This window comes from Pteropus vampyrus, unplaced genomic scaffold (genome assembly GCF_000151845.1).
Source record: "Pteropus vampyrus isolate Shadow unplaced genomic scaffold, Pvam_2.0 Scaffold225, whole genome shotgun sequence".
NCBI classification, from domain to species: Eukaryota; Metazoa; Chordata; class Mammalia; order Chiroptera; family Pteropodidae; genus Pteropus; species Pteropus vampyrus.
The window spans coordinates 2,036,246-2,056,115 of record NW_011889006.1 but is presented as its reverse complement, the minus strand read 5'-3'; the positions used below and the strand labels follow the sequence as shown (position 1 = coordinate 2,056,115).

At 49.5% G+C, this 19,870-nt stretch overlaps 1 protein-coding gene across 6 annotated transcripts in view; it reads right to left on the bottom strand.

The window, feature by feature from the left end:
- The window catches only part of ANKS1A (ankyrin repeat and sterile alpha motif domain containing 1A), a 173,574-nt gene that overhangs the window by 18,740 nt on the left and 134,964 nt on the right, over positions 1-19,870 (bottom strand). For all 6 annotated transcript variants that reach the window (XM_011373502.2, XM_011373504.2, XM_011373501.2 and 3 more), the window contains 2 exons: positions 15,517-15,583; positions 10,089-10,195 (listed from right to left, as the gene is read on the bottom strand). In XM_011373502.2, the coding sequence (XP_011371804.1) occupies positions 10,089-10,195; positions 15,517-15,583 (174 nt within the window). The remainder of the gene's footprint in view (positions 1-10,088; positions 10,196-15,516; positions 15,584-19,870) is intronic.

Genomic DNA, 19,870 nt, shown 5'->3' with positions numbered 1-19,870 from the left:
GTCAGTCACCAGCGAGCCCGCCAGAGGGAGGCAAGGGCTCTTATCTGAGCCCATGGCTGAGACACCAAGGCCAAGGACATTTTAGCCCCTCCTTGAGGAGGACGAGCTATCAGCATGGAAGTGCTAAATGGACCCCAGCACTAGGTCAGGGTGCTCGGTTGCTAGAGACCTGATTCCTTGGCAGACTGGGAGAGCAGCTGGGCTTTCCAGGGGCTAGCCAAACCCGCCCTCCTGCCAGCTGAGACTCTGGGACCCAGCAGGCAAGCATTGTGATAAGTCCCTGAAGCCCAACTCTCTAACATCCAACACGCTCAAGCTCAGCCTTAGAAGAGCAATCACAGCAGAAGGGCAGGGTGGACAGGTGGCCTAAGGAAAAGCTCAGCAGGAGCGACAGAGCCCTGCCCCTCCTCCTCGCTTTCTGTTTCCTCTCCTCAACAGTCTTTCCTGCTCTCCCTGGCCCACTCCCCTCACAACCAAGACTCCTAGAGTCTGGGGCTGGGAGACAGGTAAGCTCACCCCATCTGGCCCGCCTGCGAGGAGGGTGCATGTGTGGTTAGTACAAGTTCAGCCTCGGAAGGCAGTCCTGGCTTAGTCCGGGGTCCTGTTCTGTGTTCAGCAACCTGAACCCCAGACGACCCGGCCCAGGACAGCTGTGTCACTGTGGCTGGTAATATGTCCTGGGGATTGCAAAAAAAAAAAAACCCAAAACTGTCTAAAACAGAGGAAGCCAAAATCCAGTGGTGGATTAAATTATGAGATGCCCGTGTACTGAAGTGTGTGCATTCATCGTAGCTATTCATAAAAGGCAGTTAAATGTCAGGGGGAAATGTGTGTATGTGATAATTAAGATGTGACAAAAGCAAGCTCTGAAGACAAGGCACCTGGGCTCTTCACCTTCGGCCCACCGATGGCCAAAGGTCAGCCCTTCGAGGATCTGATACATTCTGATATATTCTAAAGGACAAGTGAGGACTGGGCAGAGCTGCATCACACTGGACTCACCTCCAAAGGCGGAGCATCATCTCCCAGAAATGGTTTCCAGACTTTCTACTCTACTCATCCAGTAAACCCAGCCTCATTTCCATATTCAGTATGGCCTCTCTAACTTCTCGGATAATCACCTGGCTGGTTGTCCTGCCATCAGTCATGAAAAAGCAAAGGCTGAAACCTCTTGAGAAAAAGGAATGAGACACAGCTATTGTCCTGGTCTGATTTCACCTCTAGAGAAAAGTCTGGCCCTGGTGCTTCTCCCTGCAGCACTTCCCTCTTCTCTCCACCTCCCGGCCCCTTCTCGGTCTGAGGAGCAGGGGTCTCTGGGAAAGATGCTCCAGACAGAGGATGCCCAGAACTGGGAGAAGGGTATGTGTAGGGGTGAAGGGGGCTCAACTAGGATATACATGAAAGTGCAAATTAAGACCTTAAGAGATTTCTTAAATCAAGGGTAGGGAGGGTGAGGGAAGAGCCAGTCTGAGTGTGTTGACAGTCACCACACCCATCACTGTATTGATCTGTGGGGCCTGCCAGCTCTGCTTCTAGGAGAGGGACCGCTAAAGCTCATTAACAAATAAACAGCTCAGTCATTGAGAGGCCTACAAACATCCCCGCCCCACCCCGCCCCTCCCACAAGGGCAGCCTGCTCACTCTCTCTGCCCTCCTCCAGAATCAGTGTGTTGAGTAGTTAAGAGCTTCCCAGCCCCTGGCTGGCTCACTGTAGTGGTTATGCTGTCTCTGACTTTCAGAATGTTGTGTATTTCTACCGAACCCTGTCTCTACCTCCTCCACACATTAAGACATTTTTTTTTTTTCTGAGTAAAGTTATATACATTTATTGTAGAAAAAATCTGAAAATAAAGCAAGTGCAAAAAAAATATAAAAGCCATCCATAAATCCATCCCCTCAGGGAGAAAAAACAGGGTTACTATTACGGTATATTTTTCTAAGTGAATTAATGTTTTTTAAAAACATTGGGATTGCTTCTACCATTTTGGTATATTTTTCTAAGCTTTTATTTAAAAAATTTTTAGCAAAATTGAGGTTGTGGTACATATATTGTTTTTAATCTGCTTTTGTCATATCCTAATATATCATATACACATATTTATCCCTGACATTTAACTGCCTTAATAGCTACGATGAATGCACACACTTCAGTACACGGGCATCCCATAATTTAACCCACCACTGGATTTTGGTTTCCTCTGTTTTAGACAGTTTTGGTTTTTTTTTTTCAATCCCCAGGACATATTACCAGCCACAGTGACACAGCTGTCCTGGGCTGGGTCATCTGGGGTACAGGTTGCTGAACACAGAACAGGACCCTGGACTAAGCCAGGACTGCCTTCCGAGGCTGAGGTTGTACTAACCACACATGCACCCTCCTTGCAGGTGGGCCAGGTGGGGTGAGCTTACCTGTCTCCCAGCCCCAACCATAGCCCCAAGGAGTCTTGAGGGTGAGGAGGGTGGGCCAGGGAGAGCAGGAAAGACTGTTGGGGAGAGGAAACAGAAAGTGAGGAGGAGGGGCAGGGCTCTGGTCCCAAAGTATTAATAATGATGGAAAACAGAAGTCATGCTCCCTTAAGCATTCACTCATCCAGGGTTTGAAGGCTTTCTATACAGCAACGACTATGCAAGAACGGATATGGTAGAAAGGAATAAGAAACTGTTTAAATCAGAATTGGGTTCAAATTCAGATTTTGCTGCTCAAGGTTGGTACAAAGCTAGAACCTTTTACATAGGAATAAATGCAGCTGCCTCACAGAGTTAAATAATGAATCCCATGGTGCTGAGCACTGACCTGCTGGCAGGAATCAGGCACTCAATGATTCTTCTTGTGTTCTTCTATTCACCGCTGCCTGGCCCAGCCGACCTGTGCCTCTCTAGGGACTCTGTCCCAGGACTCCCCAAAATGACACTTTCCCCTCTGCTCATGGCTGACCCTTTAGAAGGCTCACTACCCTCAGCAGCAGAAGCAGCTCGGCCTTGACCCACACCCCATGCTTTCCGAAAGATCCCCAGCCCAGACCTGTCCTCACATGGAGACAGAACTTGATGGGGACAGAGAGCAACTAGTTCCAGAGAAAATGAGGAAGTGCAAATGTCACCCGGTCCTAGTTCCTAAAGCTGGAGACCCGCTCCACCTGCCAACTTCACAAGAAGGGCTCTCAAGGATGGAGGCAGCAGCCCAGGTGTTAGAGAAACTCTCTTCCCAGTTTCATGGAAGCAACGCCCCTATGACCCTTGTTCTCCCAAGCAGGTCCTTGGTGTCCCCATTCTCTCTGTACCAGGTATAGCGTCCTTCCACCTATCTGCTGACCATCATCCCCAAACATTTGCCTTTCTGAGGCCTTATCTGAAGTCAAAGTGCCATACTCACACCCAAATCAGCAGTACAGATTAGCTAGGTCCAAGTGAGTCTGGGGTCAAAGGGCCTGGTCCTAAGACCTCCCAAAGCAGGCTTTCTCTGATAGATCTGAGGACAAAGCCAATCTCTGCTTCCTACAGAGAAAGGCTGCTGCTTGCCCTCCACTGCAGAGACAACGCCTCCTTACCATCTTACATTCCTACACAGTCATGGTCAGTCTCAAGCGTTATGTGTCACTGGAGGTAACAATGTGTCCCCTTTAGACCTTATGCTCTCATGAAGTAAGCAGTCAGATAAAATCCTATGGGATAGAGATGAACGGGGAGGCCGAGAAACCTGCCCAAAATCATACTGGGGACCTGGAGGAAAACTACGTCTCCGGACTCCCATTCCAGCTCTCTTTGTAAGTGGAACCTTGAGTTTTCTCTGGAGCTTTCCCCATCTGGTTTACTTAACTGTGTCCTTGGCAAGCTGCCCTTGGCCCTGGAAATTCATGAGCATGGAAGACAGGAACACCTGCCACCACTGACCTGCAGGTCTAGAAGGGTGTCAGCGGGGCCCTGAGCCAGTGCCGAGAGCTCACCAAGGTCCGATTCCTTGCAGGTCCATTTCCAGCCTTTTGAAGAAAGGCTCCCTGCATGACGGGTGGATGGAATGGTCTGCCTGACTCCAGCTGGAACCTGCGAGTGATGCGCTAGCCTAGCCCACTGGCTCAAATGCTAGGCTCTGACTCTGGGAGGACACGCTGAGCATGAGGCCCAGATATAGCACCTTCCTGGGGAAGGGAGGTACAGGGACTACAGCATCACTCTGGGCCCAGGAGTCCTGGCTTCCATCTGCTTGAGGAGAAACCTTGGGCAAATTACTTAATCCAAGAGTCCCGAATGTGATGTCTATGGACCCTAGGGAGCCACAGGTGGGCTTCAGGGATGCCCTTGAACCCCTGAATTTAACTGATACTTGGTGTGTTAGGAGGTCTGTGCCTTGATAGAGACACATGGGCCCCACTGCCCTGCCTTCGAGGCTGTGCTTCTGCACATGTACATGGTGGGGGTTCACTAAATGAATTCAGAGTCTGAGATGCCAGGGCAGGACCATCTGCTGCTGTTCACACTGAGATGTCAGCGATTAGAAGCTACATAACAGGACATGTTCACCACTCCAATTCAATCTGAAGAGTGCAATTAGTTAAATTAACAAACATGAAAATAATTCTCAAATGTCCCTCTACTATAAGGGGGCTGGAGAAGGCCAGAACAGTACTGGGGGCAGGGCAAACAGAGCTGAGCTCCTGAGTAATTCCAGCTACTGTCACCCTGAACAAGTCCATGTAGTCAGGCAGAGAAAGAGGGGAAAATGAGACCATTCACGTACTTGGAAAGGGCCCCAAAGTGAGCATGACTCTTGTCTTAAGGCAAAAGGGTCCAGCAGAGATGGGGAAGCAACTGCTGCACATCAATTCTGGGACACTAGAGGAGTTAAGTTCTTAAGTGACCACAGAATCAAGTTAGTCCGTGAGGCAGGATCCACACTGTCTGAGAGTATTCCTTTCAAAGCTTGAGCTCCACTGACCCTTCAAGGTAGAAAAAAATCTCCCTCTCAGGCCCTGATTCATATGGGCACGGACCATCCTGACAGAGCCGTCAATGCCTGGAGAGCTATGGGGAAAGAAGGGCAGGGCTGGTGGAGAGGAAACTGAGGCAGGGAGGCATCCCGACAGCAGTCCGGGCAGCACCTCCCCTTGAAGCCTGGGAGGGAAGACAGGCAAAGGCAAAGGGTGGGATGTCAGAGGAGGGATGCGGAAGTAGTGTGGGAAGCCAGGGTAGGAAACCAAGGACACAGGCCCACTGCACACATAAAGCTGGCTTCCAGGGCTGAGGAATAAAGAGTTAATCCTGGGACAGGAGCAGGAAGGGGGAAGTTCAGGGACCTGGGGGCTTGGCTGGATAGCTTCACAGAAGCCAGTAAAGAAGGACCTCCTCCCAGAGCTTATGCCTTTCAGCTGTCTCGGGGTCTACTCCCCTTCACCTGTCATCTCTCTCCAACACATGGGAACAAGCTGGCACAGTCTCAGAAACAGACAGGAGAACAGTGGGAGCCTATCTGCACATGGCAGAAGCCTGTGGAGAAATAAATTGATGGGAGGAGCAAGAGGCCTCCCCGATGCTGGTGGTAAGAGGTGATGGGCTCGCCGACTCTGTCTCTTGTTTCTAGCTCATCCTGAGCCTGCTGCCAGGCTCATTTCCGTTTTCCATTTGCCCATCCTCCCAGCATGACCACATACCACGTGCCCTTCTCAACCACACCCTGCTGTCTAAGGTGCAAGGCCTCTGCCTGATGATGGGAACAACTGGAACCCACTCCTCTACCCCTTGCCATACACACCCAGGGCTCAGAAACCTTGGGGCTTCCCTCACAGCATGGCTATCAAGGCCCCTTGTAGTTAGAGCCCTGCCCTTCACCACACTGAAAACCGTCTCTTCACTCACCACAGACAGCGTGGGCCTCTCACCTGCCTTTCCTCTCCCCAAAGTCTTGCCAAGTCCCACAGCCTCTACAAAACCCCCAGGACTGCAAGTGTAACCCAGAGGTTCAAAGTTGGACAGATCTGGGCTAGCATCCTGGCTCTGGCTCTGTCACTTCCTGGCAGTGCCTCCACCCTCTAGGCCTCAGCAGCCCCATCTGCAACTTAACCAACACCACCCCTAGGGCTGTGTGCCAGCTCAGGGCCTGGCATGCGGTAAACACTAGGTGAAATAAGGTTCTCCTCCCCTCTGCGCTCCTGCAGCACTTACAAGCCTCACCACAGCACTTAACACTTGGCCAGGCTGTTGTTTTTATTGCTTTATGTGCCTTGTGTTCCCAGCTGGACCATCAATTTTCTTAAGATACCTATATTATTTGCTTTTCTGATTTCAGATCCATTCATTGTAGGAAACGCAGAAAATCTTTACACTCCAAAAAAGAAGATGAAGCCACCCGTAATCCCCGAGATAACCACTGAACACATTCCGGCTTACTCCCTTGCACCTCTTGGGCACAGACATTTTCTTTTGAAAATTAAGGTCATGTTGCATATGGATTTTTTATGTCTTGATTTCTTCACTCAGTACTCCACGGTGAATGTTTTCCCACATCAGACATTCTTCAATAATGTATTTGTAATGTCCACAAAATACTCCAGCATGAGGGGCACTGTCATTTACTCAATCAACACTTCCATGAAGGGAGGTCAGGCTGAGTCCCCAGATACAGCGACTTGCACCAGCATGCTTGGAGCTACAAACATGCTAACCACCAATTACTTGCTTTCTGAGCTGATTAAATGTATTTCCTCCCTTCTCCTAAGAAAGCCCATTTCCTGTGGACAAGATTTGTGAAAAATATAACTGGCTATTATGCATGAGCCAGAGTGGTGGGCTGGCCGAGTTGGTGTCTGCCCCTGGATCAGCCTAGGGAGTTGGCAGCCTCACTACCCTGACCCCTGCAAATCAAGGACCCTTTCTGCTTGCAGGCAAGACAATGTGAATGAAGTTCAAGTTGCAATGCTTGCTCGTCTAGCTCAGTCATCACATCATAGGAGGAACAGTTAAGAAAAAGAGGGTATTGAGTTTAGATCAGACAGGACCCAGGAGGCCATGACAGAGATCTTCAAGTTTCTAAAGGGCTTAAGAGTGTTCTGTGTGGCCCAAGAGGTACACCTGGAACCAGAGGACAAAAGCCACAATGAAACACATTTTGCTCAATATAAAGAATGCTCTAAATCAGTCCGAGCAATGGAAAGCATGAACAGGCTACTACTTTGTAAGGTGGTGAATCCCATCACTGGAAAAACATCCCAGCAAAGATTATCTGGAAGGGATTCAGGCACAGAGGAGATGATGAGACCACATGATGTTAAAGTGCCTTCTACCCCAAGAGGGAGCTGCATGACTCCCCACAAATGCCCGGTATTTCTCCCACAACAAACTTGTAGGATCCTGTCACAGGGAAATTCCACAGCAGTGCTTCGTCTGTGAAACACTCTCAGTTTCCAGATGTTCCTACTGCATCTAGAGCCTGGCTACATCTAGCTTCCTGGGCGCTACTTGTGCATCTTGTGGAAGAGTCTCCAGGGCATTTCAGAACTAAGGGAAACATCTGCACTCTATTGAAAACCAAACCACACAGGGATATACCATAGCTAGCGTGAGGTAAGTGATACCATATGCAACGAGGGAATGTTTCTAAACAAAAATGGCCCCCTTCTTGTTTGTTTTCTTCTTTTTTTTCTGGTTGCTAAAACTTAACCAGCCTTACAGTCCATTTGGCAATTTATATGCAATTACTCAGGATGCTTTGCATGGCTACTCAGGCCACTCTAGGTATCTGAAGTAACACACTCAAGTGAGGTGTAATCAGCAGTTCTTCTTTTCAGTCGCCTGCTAGTCACCTTCCAGAACTGAGAGGGTAGTGGCAAGGAACAGCTGTACCCAGGGCCACAAGAGAGACCAGGAATGGGCTTGGAAAAGTGGAGCTGCTGGCCTCTCTCGATGAGTCCCCTTCCCAAATGGAAACAGAGGCCCTACATTTTGTGTGGACGTCTAGCCCAGGGCCAGACTTTCCCAGATTCCCACACAGCTACTTTGTGGTCAGGAACACAGGGAGCAGCAGGGAATCAGTTTTAATGGTGTCTTGATTTTCAAGGATTGGGATCTTTACCCTTTCTAAAATTAGAAGGAGGGGTGAGAAGTCAAGAGCTTAGCTTCTAAAATACTGAAGCACAGGAGGAGACACTGTGAAGTCTACAGATACCCTCCACTGAGTGTGCTCAGCAAAAGTACGCCTCTCGACACTCAGTGCCAGTGGCTATCCAGCCTTGCCCACTGCCTGATCCTGCACCTCTATTCTGGGTTTGTCGGCCTTCCCCAAGGAACATGGTGAGTCAGGGGTTAGGTTATAAGAACCATAAATATACTCAGTTTAACATTTTAAAAATTTGCTATTTTAAAAACTAATATTTTTTAAAGCTAAAAAATAACTGGCCCTACGTTGGGTTTGGAAGGGTGGTTTGCTGCAGAGTTCACTATCTGCCCTGGAAATAAAGATGGCCCAGGTGAGGTGAGCTGTCCCAGTCAGCAGGAAGCCCCAGGCCAGCTCCCTGGGCAGGCTGCTATTGGGGAGGCACCAAATGCAACCCTGTCAGCAAGAAACCCACAGAGACCAACACTGCAGGGTAGAGGGCAGGGGTGGGAGTTCTGGGCTGACATTGACCACCACCCCTCAACCAAGGCAGGGAGGTGAAGTGGGAACAGATAGAGACCTACTTCAGAGAGGGAAGGCAAGTCAATGTCAACTCAGGACAGCATTCCCAGGAATTGTGAGAGCAGGCAACAAGCCTGCCAGAAAGCAAGGAGGGGCAGGGGCAAGGAACGTTGCTAAATTCCCTTCAAATCAAGCTCCTGAGATAGCACATGCAAGACAGCGACTTAAAACACATAAACAGTTACATTCCCACTTCCTGCATCCATATATAAGAGGCTGTGTACCATGGTGGTATAGCATGACCCTCAGACCCAGAGGGCCTGGGTGCACGTTCCTACTCTGCCAAGAACTGGTAGTGTAATCATGAACAAGCCACTTAGCTGCTCTGTATCGGGAAAATGGAGATGGTAATACTAGCACACATCTCGGGGCTGCTTGGAATATTCAATGAGCTAACACATGCACACCGCTACGAACGGTGCCTAGTAAGCATGAATGACAAGTGCTAGCTCTTACCATCATCACTGTTAAATGCCACCCTGGGGATGGTGGTGCTGCCTCTGAGTTGATCTGAAGCCCGTGGCTCAGCTGTGCCCAGGCTGTGCTGCCCTGGTACAATCCACAAGGATATCTCGGGGAGGGCTTCCTGGATAGAGATGGTAACCTTGCCCTGAGCTACTGACTGAGAAAGCACTGGATCCTAAGTCCAGAGTCCTAGCCAGGCCCCTCCTCTACAGGGAGCCTGAGGAAAGACACTTAGATTTTTCTTTCTTTCTTTCCTTCTTTCTTTCTTTTTTTGAACCCTGTGTTTGTAAGAAGAGTGTACAGACAAACATACCTCAGAAAAGCAACTAATCTTTCAAACTACCAACTCAGCCTCTCCTCTGGGCCATCTGTGAGGCCATGAGTACATGAGGCTGTGTGGCCTTGGTCTCCATCTCAGATGCTTATTAGCCTGGGCTGAGCAGGGAAGAGGCCTTTCTGTCAGAGACGAGGCTCCTTACTTCAACGACTATTTGCCTGATGTCAAAGTTTTGGAGAACAAAGGAAACTTCTGGTATCCAGCTGAGATGGAATAGAGCATCACCACAGGGACCTGGCTGTCCTGTCTACCAAAACTCCCGGTGTCTGACCGGGAACAAGAAGGCCTTGATGCTTCACCATACAACACATGGCCTGAACTCTGAGAGGGAGACTGGGGATGAGACAAAGGTCTGCAGTCAGGGACACTCCTTCTTGGGATGCAGACTCGAAAGAGCTCTCCCTACAGAATTGTTTCTGGAGCAGAGGTAGAGGGGGACGAAGTTAGAAGCAAGGCACACGACACTCAGCTGATTTCCCAGATTTCTAAGTCGCCTGCAATCAGCTCTGCCCTGGGATGCAGGTCTACATACTGTTTCAACTCCAGCAGAGCCATGGGGAGACCACGGCAGCATGTTTCCGTAGAGCAGCACCGGCCCTTGGGGAGGCCGACGGCACTTACCAGGAAGCGGACATCGTCAAAGCCATTCAGAAGCAACTTGCTCTCATATTGCTGCAGCCCAACCGCCTCCAGCCACTCCCCGACACTCTGCTCCAGTGTCCGCGAACCTGACGAGAGAGGAATCGGCAGACGCTTGAAAAGGGAAAAACCATTAAGATGGTAGCAGCGGCACTCAGAGGAAGACAGATGGCACTGCCACATCATAGTCATTACCATAAAGCAGCCAAACTATGGACAAGAGACCAGAGAGCAGAGGACCCGTAGCTCCTCTTCCGTGGGCAGGCCAAGGGCAGCGCGCCCAGCGCTGCATAAACACTCCCAACCTCGGGCAGTTGAGCCCACTCACACCCCCTCGGCCTGAGCTGCGTCAGGGCCGCGGGGAAACATGCACAACCTCTGCTCACAGGTGTAGGGGGGAGCCAACCCCCACCAGTCTCCGGGTCAACTCCTCATCAGTGTTCACACTGAGGTAGTTCAGAAAGTCTGGTCCCACGGGCACTAGCGGGGACTGGGGAACTCCTCTCATCCACGCACTCCAAGAGCCCCCTTGGGGCTGTGGGCGTGGGACTAGTCCTGCGACCTTGCAGCATACACTGGTCAGGAGAGCGCACACATCTTCATGCAGCTCAGGGACACAGGCACACAGCGAGGGCTCCGGGAGGGAAGCAGCGGCGGCTGTTCACAGGGACCCAGCACATGCAACCCAAGCAGCAGCGAATACGGCAGGGGAGAAAAGAGACTTTTACTTGTTTTCCCCCAGCAGTCCCGGAACAAACAAACCATGGCCCTTTGTGCTCAGAGGTTCAGGCAGCGAGGGGCTGAGCGGGGCGCATGGGCCAAGGCTCAGGACCAGGCTCAGGGTGGCTCTGCTGGGACGGCAACATCGCATTCCGCTGGGCTGTGCAGCCAGTGGGCCAGGAGCCCGGTCCACAGCTAGACCCTGGCTGCCAGCAAACGGGGCGTCTCCCAGGCCAGGGTGCTTTCTGAAGGGCTGCCTTCCCCGGCCGGGCGGTTTTGCAGGTGCTGGGCATTCATTTTCCTCTTCTGATAGTGGCTGTTTCTGTAACTTGCCTGCCTGCTCAGGTGGAAAGTAGGCAGGCAGATCCAGTTCTTGGCTAGTGACAACAAAACCCAGCCAGATAAAAGAAAAAGGAAGCGGTCCTCTGTCAGCTGCGATGAGGCGGCTTAAGTCTATTCACATTCTGTGCTGCTCTCTCTGGCTGAGAGATAAAGACAGCAAGTGTCTTCCCAGGGCCTCTGGATCCTGATGTTCTCCTCTGAGGATGAGCAGGGAAGGGAGGACATCTATTTGCTATGCTCCTTGGCTAGGAAGGGAGTGTGGTGGTGCAGGGAGAAAAAAAGTTCAGCCCTCCTGGCAGACCTTGGATGTCCTGAGCTGAACGCCTTAACCCCCACCTACTTCTCTGGTTCTCACAGGCAAGCACAAATAAAAGAAGGAAAAACAAAAAGGAAGGAAACAGGTGCGAGGAAGGAAGAACCAACTATAAAACATCACCTCCAGAGAACTCTTGACACGGTGACAGTCATTTTGTAGTTCCTGGCACTTTCTGCCCTCAAGGCAGGCATAGGCCAACTGGCTTGGTTACCTAGGAGACCCTAGTGACCCAGGGTCCCAGGTTCTCCCTCATCTGTCCTCTGTAAAACAGATGGTGGTCAGGGATCTGGGCGGCCTCCCGACGCACACTGTAGCAGCACTCCAAGATGCCGAGTCTGGAGCTACTTGAGCTCCCCTGCCCTTGAGCGGGGCTGTCTGCTCCAGGGACCTAAGCGGCAGGCTCTTGTCCACTCCTGAAGTCAAATGTCCTTAGCTGCTGATTCATTCCTGCCTGTAATCCCCCAGCCGGGCAGCTGTGGTCCTGCCTGCTGCCGGTGGATGTGTGTGCTCACAGAACCGCAGCAGAGTGCTTTGTCTAAAGGCTCCTGGGCTCCACGCTGCCTGCTGCCGGCTCCACAGTCCTTGCTCACTCTCAGAATGTCTGGCCCTCCCCCTTCTCCCTTCCCCACCCCCTCCCCTCCATGCTCAGGAAAATACATCAGGGATCGGACATCGAAGCAGAAGCTGCGGCTGCTGCCACTGCTGCCGCTGAGGGAAAGACAGCAGCAGTAGCATTAAAGCAAAATGACAGATTTCCCAATAGCTGATATTGGCAAATACATGGGCATATAAAAGGTAAAGATGGTGAGACTTTACCTTCAGTTCAGGGGCTGGAAACGACTTAGGGAGAACAGAGAAGGAATGTTCCTACAGTTTTGGCTATTAGTTTCTAGGATAGCCAGAGAGGGGATTGAGGAATGACACTGCCCTGAGGGCACAGCCCACAGTTGAAGTGGCCCCTCACCACTCGCCACTTAAGGAATGACTGTGCCTCTCTGCCAAGAAGACACTCCATGGGTTTCACAAAAACAGGCAACAAAGTGAGGACCTTACACCTGATACTCCTCAGGTGAGTGCACCAAACAGCCTGGAAGTGACCTCTCTCTCTGGGCCTGTCAGAGCATAAGGGAGAAGCTCCAGGCCCAGAGCAGGCCACTCACATTCTGGAGAAGAGGGCACAAGAGGGGAGGCACCAAGGACAAGGGGAAACCAGGACCAAATCTCAAGTACAGCTGTGGAGACAAAAAGGGTAACATGTACAGAGACAACAACCCAGGGACCACATGCTACCCTCTAAACATGCTGGGGGACACCTGCATCCCAACAGACTACAGATGGCTCTGGCAAAGAAGGGACTCTGTGTGGTGGGAGATCAGGCCCCAGGAGGAGCTGGCATTTAGCAGCTGCTTAACAGCTAAAATGTCTGGCTTTAGCAAATGAAAGCCAAGGGGTCTCTTCTGCTTGACAGAACAGGTCTTTGTTGAAATAAGCAGAGTGGTCTGGGCCAGTGGGAAGGCTTATCCTCCTGGATTCCTGACTGTGGGACGAGTTGTAAACCATGTCTGTTGGGGATTCAGATAACTAGCTCTAGTGCTAGCAGCTCAGGGGCCCATGGTCCACAACAGGACTGAGACTCGAGTGCAATATAGGGTCTTATCTTTCAGTATGTGATTCTCTATAAAACCAGCCACTCCAGGCAACACCATGTTTAGTTAAGGGCTGGCTGCTAGAGGGATCTGCTACCCCAACCTGGTTGGCAAACCTAGAGCCTAGGTCTCTTCTCCTAGATCCAGAAGCCCAAGGACAATCTGAACCCTGATACTGATATTCAAAATAAACAAGAATTCTGCTTTGGTCTGGGCTGAAGGCTGGTGCTCCCTGAGGTCCTGGGCAAAGTCCCCTCCTGACCCAACGGGCAGAACGCAGGGTTCCTAGGCTGGCTGAACCCACCTTTTCCATGCTTCAAGGCCTGGCAGTGGTGAAGATAAAGTGGGCTGGGGCTCAGCAGCATAAGTGTACACACCCTCTCTTTGGGCAGCCTCCCTTGTTTGCCCGCCTTTGACTTCCTAAGCTGGGATATGGAGGATGGTTCAACTCGACAAGTACTAAAACCAATTTTTTTCTGAGATCCAGAAATCTCGGGAAATAGCAGGACCAACTCTTGCCACTCACATGGGTGCATGGGGGTGGGACCAGCCGGGTAAAGAAAGAGCTCCGTGTCACCACTTCTAAGGGGAAGGGCTCTTCTAGAAGAGTGTTTTCTAGAGATGCTGCCACATCTCCTGACTTAGCAAAGCCAAGAGGTAATGGTTTGCTTCTGACCACAAAATTCAGGCACACACAAGTGACTGAGGTTCCTCTGACACAGAGGGGTCCAGGGAAGCAAAAAGTGGACTCAACTGAACTATCATTGATCCTGTTCTTGGCTGTGCCCAAAGCACAGCGCTGAAAATGGCAATGTTTGTCTCAGTCCTGAACTTCTATAACCCACAACACTTGACCCTTGGAAAAGCCTGAAAACTACAACAGTGTGACCCTACTTGCCTGAGAGTAAGCAACTACCTGGAAACAGACCCACAAACTCTTAGTCAAAAGAGCCACCTCTTCGGGCTCTACCATAATCCAAGACTGACAAAGATGGACCAAACCCAGCCTGGGAAACAAGGCTGCTGGAGGGAAACAAGGCTGCTGGAGGGAGGGTGGCTCCAGGAACCCAGTCTGGAAAAGCGATGCAGGGAGACAAGCCAGGAGAACAGATGCCCCTCTTCTCTAGGTTTCTCAATATCAGTCAGTAACGAGTTCGTGAACAAAAACAAGGATAGCTACTCTTTACTGAGAACCTCTTTAGCTTAAGTATTTGTACACGGTACTCATTCCCACAAACCTATGAGGTGGGTACCATTATCCCAGTGTTGTGAATGAGCAACTGGCAGCTCAGAGAGATTAAATGACTTGTCCAAGACACACAAGTATCTAGAATTAGGATCAGAAGCCAGGACTGAGGCTCTAGAGCCTATACTCTGTCCACAAGCCTCATGGGCTCAGCAGGTCCTTTCTCCCTGATGTGCACACTTGCCCCCACCCATCAGACTTCCTGTCAGGGCCAGAAGCCCATGGAGGGACAGAAGAGTCACTTGGGGCTAACAGGTCAATCCTGGATGCAAACTCCTGATTGAACAAGGAATTCTACCCTTTCAGTGGAGGGGAGCATTTCCTCAAGGGGAAAGAGATCGGGTTGGGGAGGGGGAGCAGGACAATCTGCAGATGCTTTGGGGGAAGGAGTGTGAGAGCTGCTTTGAGAGGCATCTTGAAGAATGTCACCTGACCTTAGAAAGTAACACAACCTCAAGTCTACTGTCAAGAAAAATAGCTCAGATATGGCCTCCCTAGTTCCGTTTCAAATGAAAGAAACAGAGGCAGACCTCACCCCTATGGCTTTGAAATGAAAGAACCACCAAAGTAGCAGTGATCTGAAGTAAAAATGATGAGTGACTAAGTAAATGGAAGAATGGAGAAACAGACACAGGAGGAAACAGCAAAGCTGACCCCTCCAAGAGAAGCAAGCTAACAGTCTGAGTCCTCTGGTCCAACCCATCGCTCCACCCTTGTCACGGATTAGGCAGATGGGAGCCATGTTCCCAGGAAGAGGGAGTGCCAGGGCCACCTGGGAAGCTGGGGAAACCAGCACTGAGGGGCGCTCCAATATAAGTCGATCAGAGAAAGCCTGCATCTATGAAAAACACTGAGTGACGATTGTTCATTAAAAAAAAAAGTTTCTTAATAGGCAGCCTAAATGAAATTCAATTTATACACATTCCCCTCTAATATGTAAAGGAAGTCAAGGCTCTAAAAATAACAGCTAGATGGGCTGCTTAGATACATAAGATTCTGATTTTCAAGACCATGAAGTGGTCTGTGGCTGACCTCTCTCACCCACTCAGCGTCTGTCTTTTGTGTCAGGGGGAAAAACCTGAGCCCAAAAGGGGCCAGAAGTCTGTGTTCCGTGGAGAAGACGGCTTCTTGGTACAATACCTGAGATCTTCTGCTGTTCCTGAGAAAAGTCAATCCCTTCTCCAATAGAGCTCATGATTTTCTCAATCTAAAATGGAAGAAAGAGGAACAAAAAGAAGAGGCTATCAGGTTTGGGTTAAACATGGCCAGCTCACCATCAGTGCACTGAGGGCAGACTTCTAGGGCTCTTCCAGATGATTCCAAGGCCAGCACCAGCTTGCAAGGTAGCAGAACTCTCTGCCACTGAGATCGAGAAAGGCCCACTCGGGGCACAGCCCAGTGGAGTCTAAAGACATGCTCTGAAACAACTTGGGCTTGGCTGCTGGGAATGCCAAAGTAACACACACACACACACACGCACACACACACCCCCCACCCCACCCCCCGTTTTCCCAGACAGGGCAGAGATTGGGCAGAGGGGGAAAGAGCAAGCCAGACCTGGCACATTTCACTGCTCATGCTCGAATTTTAATTCCATGAGAGTAGAGACTTTGCCAGCTTTGCCCCACGTTACACCCCAAGTGCCTAGAGCAGTGCCTGGGACTGCACTCAACAGATAACAAACATTGTGTGACTGCCAGGTCTGAGGTGTGAGGCCAATTTCTAGAGCTGAGACAAACAGAGCACCTGAACACAGGAACCTCTTGGAAGCAAAGGTGAGGAGGGCACATAACACTGAATGGAGGATCTTTTACTCCCTGAAGGCCAGCAAGCTCTGCCTTCAGTGATAAGAAAGGTGCAGACATTAGTCCTTCCTCCACACCAAAGTGTCCAACGTCTCTAGCATTGCCTCCGTATGGACTACCTGTCCCAACCAGCTGGCTTTGGTCTCCCTGAGCCAGATCCAAGCCCCCCACGCCAGGAAATCTGACCAGGGGCAAGACGGTGCAGTGAGGAGGAAGCCACTTCTCTTCCTCCCCTCCTCCTTTCTGGGTTGCAGTGATAATGAGATCATTTGCTGTTTTTTTCCCCAAAGAAATGGAGAGAGGACCTTTTGTACCAGGCCTTGGAAGCTTTTTCCTTTAAGTGCAAGTAAGGAACCTGGGTCTGACAATCAGAAAAAAACAACTCCCCAGCCAGCCTGCAGCTGGCAGACAAAGACGGCACATTTGACACCCAGCAGAAGAGCACAGGAGGGTATTTTCCAGCCACAAAATGACTGCAGGCTCAGGCACTGATTGCCTGTTTACACACTGCAAATTTCATCCCTAAGCTCAGTGAAAGCAAAGGGAAACATGACCTGACCCATGTAGCAAATGGAGGATGTGCCTCTACCTACTAGCCCAGAGGCCGGCTGGCAGCACGACAGGTCTGCACTGCTCCTTGAAGAAAATGTCTGAAGGAGGCAGCATGGTGCAAGCACATCTAACACTCCCAACGCCTCAGTGTTAAACCTACAAAAATGGGGATAGGTTCTGTCTCCTACAAAGGGCTGTGTGGACTAAAGGTATCGTGTACACAAAACATCCAGCTGAAGATGCTAAACAAAAGGTTAGTGTGCTTTCCATTTCCCCTCTTCTGTCTGCAGTGCTCTGGCACAGTAAAATTTATTTTTAAAGTTTTAAAAAATATTTTTACTTATATTTATTTTTGATGGGTAATATATCCACATAATTCAAAATTCAAGATACAAAAGGTTATTCAGAGAAAGTCTCCTTCCTACTTGTCTCCCAGCTGCCTAGTTCTTTTCTCTAGAGGAAACCAGTATAACCAGTTTCTCCAGTATCCTTCTAGATCTATTCCCATGTAATCAAATGTCTGAATGTACTCCATCCCCCATACTATTTTTCATTTAATAATACATTTTGGAGTTCCTTCCACAGTTCAATAAGGAACTTTTTTTTAAATGGGTACAATAATTTTTATAACCAGTCACCTGATGCACGCATGTGGAGTTTTCCATCTTTTCTCATTTTAAACAGTGCTACAATAAATACTGTTCTACACACATCTTTGTACATGTGTGCAGGTCTATCTGTAGGATAATTCCCAGTTATTTCTTGAGAGTTCTTCCAGGCACAGAATTTTGAATTAGGAGCTCACAGGTCATACAATCCCAACTCGTGCTCCAGGTCTGATTCTACTAAAGGCCTTCCAGAGATGTGGCACTTGCTAACTCTTCCAGTTAGTTAACCCCATTTGCAGAAAGCACCAATTTATAATATTTGTCTTTTTACAGACTTAAACCTTTTTTCAAAGTTCAACTCGGTAACCTTGTTATTCCCCTAGAACACCCCCTCTTCCACAGGAAAGGCTTAGAGATATCTGGAGACAGCTCTTCTATTCCAGGCCAAGCTGCCCCACCCCTAGGCTGCACTAAATGACAAATCAGTGCTGGGTCCCGAAGCCTGGGTGACCCAATCAGATTACAGAGCCTCAAAGCTGGGCAAAGAGTAGGCACGCAGTAGATATCTGCTGATGCACCTTCTTTTTCCTTTTTCACATTTATAGGAGAAAAGTAGGGCACTAGAGGTGAAAAACTTTTTCCTACATGGGGGAATGGGTCCTTAATCCTGGGATGGCTCCCCCAGCCTTTGGATCCCTCCTCCAGGTCAAAAGTGGTGTATGGAGGAGAATCAACACATAACCACCATGAAGGTTAGAATCAAGCATGTTTTATTTGCCATTTTATCCCTTTGGCCTGGCTCATGATAAACAGGCTACCTACTGAATGAATGAAAGCAAAGGAGGGAGGGAGGCAGAAGTGAGTAGTTTCCATTTACTTAGAGCCAGCAATGAAAAAGCTGTTTTCTCAAGGCCATGCAGAGTGTCAAGAGTAGAAAGAGATGAAGTAGAGGGTGATTCCAATTATCTTTTGAAATGAAGTCATCTACTTTATATATTTCATCATCATCATCATCATAATCACCTAATACCCAAAGTCTCAGGTGGCCTGTCCAATTCACATCTCTTGGCTGCCCAATACACGAGATTTTGCCAAAGGGCCTTTTGAAATCAGTAAACAGAGTTGAACACCCTGCTGCTTCCTTGCTCTGTTCCTTCCTGTTTGGCAGGAAGGTTGGCAGGAGTCACCCTCATGCCAACTACAAAGGGCCAGGAAAAGCTCAGGTTTCCACAGACCTCTGGGTGGGTATATGAGGTGCTTCAGACTGCAGGCCAGCTGAGAAATGCTAACAAACACTCAGAACTATTTCATCTCAACTAGAAAGTATGTTTTGTTTCCTGTGAACTGCAGTAGCTAAGTCAAGCTGAGAAGATTCTAGTTTATAGAGGAACTGTGAGTACTTGGCCATTTATTGACAGCTTGCAATCCAGGACTCCATGGCAGTACATGTCCCCTCCCTGAAACCACCAGCACAGAGCCGTCTGGGGCTGTGGTCCTGCTAAGCCCCCACAACCCCCAACTGGCCTGGAACCAGCAGAAAGTGAACATGGTCATTTCAGACTAGACCAGGAGGAGTGGTCATGGAAGACACATGCCGTTCTGATCTGATTCTAAAATTCATGTAGTTAACCATTTAGGCTTTAAAAAACAATCTGATTAGGCTGCTTTCCCAGAAACATTCTGCATCTCGGGGCAATGTCAGGGAAAGAGGCAGGTGGAATGTAATGGAAGGGCACAGCTCAATGTTCTCTCCTTTCTCTATTTAAGATCGGTGACATTTTTGGAGAGATGGGAAATGGCCACACTTTTATACTTCACGTTGCATGAACTCTGTTAGAGAACTTATATTTGTGTTTGGTAAGGTAAGGCCTGAAGCTTATCACCATAATGGACTCATGTATTCAAAAAATGCTTAGAAATATTCCATTTTCAGAAAGTATTTACTATTATTCTATTCTGACTTTTTCCCCCTGCCAGGGCTGTATAAAATGTATTCCCTATATGCCTGAGAACAAAACCAAAAACAAACATGAGAGATACCGCTGCGCAGGTCATCTGACATCTGCTTGTTTGGAACACAGAATTCTGGTTGCCCACAGGCTGGCAACAGGAGGTGATATTCTATATATAGAGAGGTCTTCATTCTCCATTGCCATAACCTGGCTGCCAGGAGCAATTCAGATTATCCTATCTACTTTTCCATGGATACTGTAGGTGAGGACAGGGGGGAAGACAGCTGTTGGGAGAAGAAATATTTCTCCAGGTTTTGATGGGTCTTCTGTGTGCCAGGAAGTGTGCTGGGCACAGGCAGTCCACAGGAGAACCACACGCCTTGGTGCAACTTGGCTCCAAAGCCTTTGTGAAACCTCCCTTCCAGGAGGTGGTACAGGTTAGAAGCAATGGCTATGTTCAGGGGCTTCTAGATGTAGCCAAATATCAGAGAGCAGGAATCAATCTGGGCAACATGCCTATAAGCCGAGGCCTAATGCAGAGGAGAGAGAGAGAGAAAGGGATCGTCTTCCTCCTACC